Genomic DNA, 6,000 nt, shown 5'->3' on the forward strand with positions numbered 1-6,000 from the left:
ATAATTTCCCTAGTATATATACACAAAATGAAATTTATCAGTCATCCACTAGAGGGAAGACCTCTGTAAATTTAGAAAATGAAATAGGATGTGTTCAAAGAATTTAGAGGGAAAAACATAAAATGGATTATATATTACTAATAATGAGGGAATGATTGGCATCTGTGTTCAAGAGAAACTATGTATGTGTGTATATACACTTGTGTATGCATATAACTGTATATATACACATGCATGTGCACATATCCACACATATCAGTATGTAATGTAGGGGACATAATTTGATCTACACTGTTACTGAATCTGTGGTTATCAAGGTGCTTTATAATATAATTTTTATTGAATTTCTTTAGGGAAGAAATTAATAAACATTTACCTTCTTAGAATTTAATATCCAGCTCTGATCTTGTCTTTATTCATCAAATGGTATATATTTGACTAAGATTTCACAGAATCTTAAGAGCCTTTAAGTTGGAAGAAACCTTGAGGTCTGCTTTGCCCCCCTACCTAAAGCATGAATACCTTTTATGATATCCCCAAGTGGTTATTTAGCCTCTGCTAAAACACTTCTGTTGAGGGGAACCCACTACCTTCCAAAGAGCCCGTTCTAGTTCTTGGAATACTATGATTGTTAAGAAATTTTTCTTCCTACATCCTAGTCACCACCTGCTCATGCTTGTGTTTTGGTTTTCAAGACATTGTGGGCTCTGTTTAATTATTGCAGCAGTTAATTACTTTAGCACTGCACTCATTTGATCATTTATTGTACAGCTGTATGGGTTACCACAGCATGGATTTTGATACCAAAAATGTCTCTACTAGATTTCTAAGTTCCTTAAGTACCATGGTTGTATTGGTAAAGTACTTGGTACAATGCTGTGCACATGGTAGGTCCTCATTAAATGACTTGCTGACTAACCTATACATCATTTCTTTCTTCAGGCTTTGCTTCACTTCTGGGTCATGATTGTTCTACTTACTTACACACCAGAAATGCACCATGACCATCCAACTGGCAAATGAGCTGAGCCAGAATGATCAGTCTTTTTTCCCCTGGACTTTGGATCTGCAAAGAGTCTGTTGCCTGAAATGGTCAAGAAGGGCATATATCATTACCTGTTTTAGTACTACTTTCAATTTTTAAATTATTGAACGAATACTATGCTTTATAACTTCTTCCTCTAATTTTAAAAAAATGGTAACAGTCTCTTAGAAGAAGACATAAGCTCAGCTTAACCTTTGCTTTGCAGAAAGTTAATGGTCTAGTGTGATACGCACACATAATGGATTTTGATAAAAACATCAGGCTAGACCAGTTTGGTATAGCAGATACTATACTTTAGGTCATTACTGATTATGGGCTATAATCAGGGAAAGTAATTGTATTTAGATATATAAATAAAAGTTTTAGTTACTCTGTCTGCATTTGCATTTCCACATTTTTTACTTTGTAAATATTCCCCCCTCTTCATGGTAAAGGCCTGATTGGCTGGTGCAATATCTTTTCATAAATATTTACAGGAATAAAATCTAATGTGCATCTTTTTCTTTCTCCTTTTTTTTTCAAGAGTTTTGTGTTGTTCAGTCTAATATGTCTTGCCCAAATGATATGATAAGCAACATAACAAGGGTTGGCGAGCTGTGGCATTTACTGCTGAATGGTATTGGAGCAATAAGTGACATTCAAAACATTCTCACTGTATGCATGCATCTCTTTTGTTTTTCCCACCCTCTCTTCCTCCTTCCTGTTTCTCTTTGCTTTATCTTCTTCCTTTTTACTATCTTTTTTCCTTCTCCCTTGTCTGTGCCTTAGACCATCCCGTGGCATCCATGAGCATGGCTTAGCTCCAATAATGACACTCAGGAATCAAGCCTGTTTTAGCTACTATTTGTGCCTTCATATTTTTATACTCATACAGAGGACTTATCCAGTTGTTATTTGAAAAATGACTTTTTTGCTTTTAGAGTTAAGTGTAGTGAGCTTTGCAACTTTCTACCTACATACCTACATCCCAGAGTTTTTATGGATGTTGATGATGATGATATACTTGGACATTTTATTTTACAGTTGCTATATTGCTAAGGTATGTCTGTTTTAATCAGATTTCTTGGTTGGTAGTTAATAGAAACATATAAAACAGATAATTTGAACAGAGGTTCCTGCTTCAATATTACCATAGACAAATAGGAATGCTGATTACCACATGAACATCTGTGCTTCTTATCATTAGAAAGGAACCTTTAAAAGTGGCCTTCCAGTAGTATGTGGACCTTTCTCAGTTTTGTCTGAAGTTGGACAAAAAGATTAACAATGTAAGAAAAAGTAATGTTACTTGTATATAGGAGTCTGAGGTGTGGAAACTGATCCGTAGTCAGCCCCTGAAGTTGTCAGATGTTTTTTCTCAGGTGCAGTAGTCTATCACATGCTGAGTTGTGATGCCAGGTTTGATGCATGGGTGGAATGAAGTAATACTTCAGAAGCATTTAAAAATATTTGGTATGTGAGTTTTTGTAAAGGGTTTTCTTGTTTAAAAAATCATTCCAAATGGAGTTATTTCTTAAAAATGATTAGAAACAGCTTGCATACTTAAAATGAAAACTACCATGTGTCTCATCACTGAATATCACCAAACTTTGCTTTCTTCCTCACAGCCACCTGCCTTTTGTTGGGAAGTCTCTAAAATTTTTGCTCAGTCTTTACGCATTCTTGGCTTTGGAAGTGTTTGACAGAGCATTTCCTGAATCATACTTCTGTACATATTTAAACCTTTAATTGTGTCTCCATTTCCAAGTTCTTGACTCCTGATACTAAAACTATTTGTTTGCGTTTATATAATTCCTACCCATCCACTTAACCTCTAGTAACTTGTGACTTTTCCAACATAACTTAAAATATGATCTTGTCAAAGGAGCTTGTTAGACCATCAATCCTTTATTAAAATGATTTACTTTTCTGTGTAGTATCAAATTCTTTCTACAATGTGTATAGTATTATGGTATTTTCTGATTATGCCTATCAATTAAAAAATAGGGTTTTCTTATTTCCTTAGCCTTTTTTCTTTTACCCAAAGTGCACTGTGACAAAATATAAACTATAAGAGCGTTGGTTTTTCTCATTAAAATAGTATTTGGTGGATTGAAATGTGAAGGCATCTTCCCACCAGAATGTAAGGAAAATGTAAACTCCTTGAAGGGCAGAGACTATTTTGGTTTTAGATTTTTGTATCACCAACACCAACCTGGGTGCTTGGCACATGATAGACATAAATAAATACTTGTGAAATTGAATTGAATCTCAGTGTTCTCGTACCCTGACATTTAAGCTGCTTTCTTTGTGACTTTACACACATCTGTAGCCACATAATAGTGAGCTTCCAACTTCTTTTGCAGCTGGAAGTATGATTGTGGTAGGATTTTAGAATGTCTGGTGCCAGTCACTCTCTGTCTGTTGAATAATACCTCATGTATTTAAAGCTATTTGTTTTAAAGTTTACACAACACTTTCCTCACGGTCTTGTGTGATTTTACAAATGAGGTAACAGGCTCAAAGAAGTTAGTGATATTTAATAAGTGGCAGAGCCAAGATTTGAACCCACATCACCTAACTTTTAAGTACAGTACTCTCTAAAGTATACTGTACTGGAGGCAGCCAAATGGTACAGTGCATCAGCCCTGGAATCAGGAGGACCTGAGTTCAAATCGAGCCTCAAGACACTAGCTATGTGACCTTGGGCAAGTCACTTAACCCTGATTGCCTCCAAAAAACAAAACAAAAGTATACCATCCTGGACTGAATAGGCCTCCACCCAACTTTGTAGTCAAGGGAAATATCTCAGCTGTGCCTGATATAATAACACTTATTATCTGGTACTTAGATTTTGCAAAGCACTGTGTATGTTTTGGTACTGAGTAGCTCATGGTAGAAGAAGATGGCTGTGTGCAGAAAAAGGCCTATATATGGCAGGATGTGGCCCCTAAAAGAAGTGCAAGGTTCACTGTTACCTGGCTGAAAATCTGTGTAAAGTCACAATTTGAGAGGCAAGGAGCTTTCTCAGCAAGATGTCAGGTTGTGGGTAGTGCCTTATTCTTATGTGAGGGATCTGGGGAAAGAGTTTTCAATTCATCCACATTACTTGGGGTGTTCTGTATAACACAGATACCTCCTTGCCCTCTCCAAAATATGTAAAAATTAGGAAACAGTGTAAAAGGGGACCCAGGAAGTTGAACAAGGACCAAAGGAAATTTTTACTGAAAAACCACAGGAAATGCACCAATTAGCTTCATTTAGAATGTCTCTCTTCTCTATATCTAAATAGAAAAAAAAAGGCCTCGTATTCTGCTGGTATTCTCCTTGTCCCTATAACCCCCAATCATAACGAAGCCCATTTATTTAGAATGTGTTAAAGATGCCCAGATTCTCAACACTTCATTCTTTCTGTGTGGTTTGTTGTTTGTACTTTATTCTCGAAGAGGACCATGATATCAGCAAGGTGATGTCATGACTTGCAAGTGAATTGGATTTAAGTGAGAGAGTACGTGCAAAGTCACCAGCCATCTATGTCCAGTGGCAAGCTATAGATAAGGACAACTGGAGATGGCCCCCATAGTTTGTATTAAATATTCTAAGAAGGGACATGATCAAAATTTCAACTTGGCCCATAATGTCAGAGCTTACCTGAAGAAAAGAGATTCAGATGTGAATCATAAACTTTCCCAAATTAGTAGGGTTCTTAAATATTCTTTGGTCTGTTTCTAATTAAAGTTGACTTTAAAATTGATTAAGCAAAAATTAAGGATTAGCAATGAGAAAAAATTATTAACAACTTGAGTCACTAAGTGTGTCGTTAATATTGAAACTACTTTGTCTCCCTCCATCATCTAAGCTGGGAAAATATGTGGAGTAGATTCTTTTTTTTTTTAATTCTTTTTCTTTTTTTTTTATTAATTTATTTTGATTTATCAACAATCACTTCCATATGCTTTTGAGTTGAAAATTTTTCTCCCCCTACCTCCCCAAGACGGCAAACAATCTGATATAGGCTTTACATTTACATACCCATTAAACATATTTTCACATTAGTGAAGTTGTAAGTAAAAGTTAAAACCAATAGGAGGAACCATCAGAAAGATGAAACAAAACTCAACAGAAGGTAAAAATAAGTGATAGCGATTCGACTTCCATAGTTCTTTCTTTGGATGTGGACAGCATTTTCCATCCTGAGGCCTCTGGAAATGTCTTCTATCCTTGTAATGCTGAGAAGGGTTCAGTTTAACAATCTTAGTCATTGCATGACGTGGCTGTTATTGTGTACAAAGTCCTCTTGGTTCTGCTCACTTAACTCAGCATCAGATCATGCAAGTCTTTCCAGGTTTTTCTGAAGTCAGCCTGTTCATCATTTCTTATAGCACAATAGTATTCCATTACATTCATACACCACAACTTGCTCAGCCATTCCCCAGTGATGGGCATCCTCTCAATTTCCAGTTCTTTGCCACCACAAAAAGAGCTGCTGTGAATATTTTTGTACATGTGGGTCCTTTTCCCATTCATTTGATCTCTTTGGGACACAGCCCTAGAAGTGCTATTGCTGGATCAAAGGGCATGCACATTTTTGTAGCCCTTTGGGCATAGTTCCAAATTGTTCTCCAAAATGGATCATTTCACAACATGGAGTAGATTCTTAATAGGATAATGTAAAAACCTCTTGGGCATATAGAGGCTTTTAGTATTGAGATAAGCATTTAGTGGGAAGGTTTTAGTATTGGAATAGGGTTAGGAGGAATTCAGGTTCCTGAGTTTTCGGGAAAATATACCCAAAAGGCAGTAAATAAAATGTACTCTGTCTAGTTGACTATTTTCTCTGCCTCTTTACCAAGAAGATTCATCTTGAGGATGACATTGTTTAACAGTACGCAGTGACTGGTTATCTACATCTTTAGTAAAGAAATTTGGTGAGGTTGAGGAGAGAATAAAGAGCAAAAGACGGGAGACTCTGTTTG

General features: G+C 36.2%; 1 protein-coding gene across 1 annotated transcript in view; it reads left to right on the forward strand.

Annotated features, from left to right (window-relative positions):
* Positions 1 to 1,545, forward strand: part of GOLGA5 (golgin A5) — a 32,792-nt gene extending 31,247 nt beyond the window's left edge. The window contains exon 13 of the mRNA XM_021000296.2: positions 943 to 1,545. Within this exon, the coding sequence (XP_020855955.1) occupies positions 943 to 1,023 (81 nt within the window). The 3' untranslated portion in view covers positions 1,024 to 1,545. The remainder of the gene's footprint in view (positions 1 to 942) is intronic.
* The last annotated feature ends 4,455 nt before the right edge of the window (positions 1,546 to 6,000 follow it).

This window comes from Phascolarctos cinereus, unplaced genomic scaffold (genome assembly GCF_003287225.1).
Source record: "Phascolarctos cinereus isolate Bilbo 61053 unplaced genomic scaffold, phaCin_HiC Scaffold_3;HRSCAF=262, whole genome shotgun sequence".
Classification (NCBI taxonomy): Eukaryota; Metazoa; Chordata; class Mammalia; order Diprotodontia; family Phascolarctidae; genus Phascolarctos; species Phascolarctos cinereus.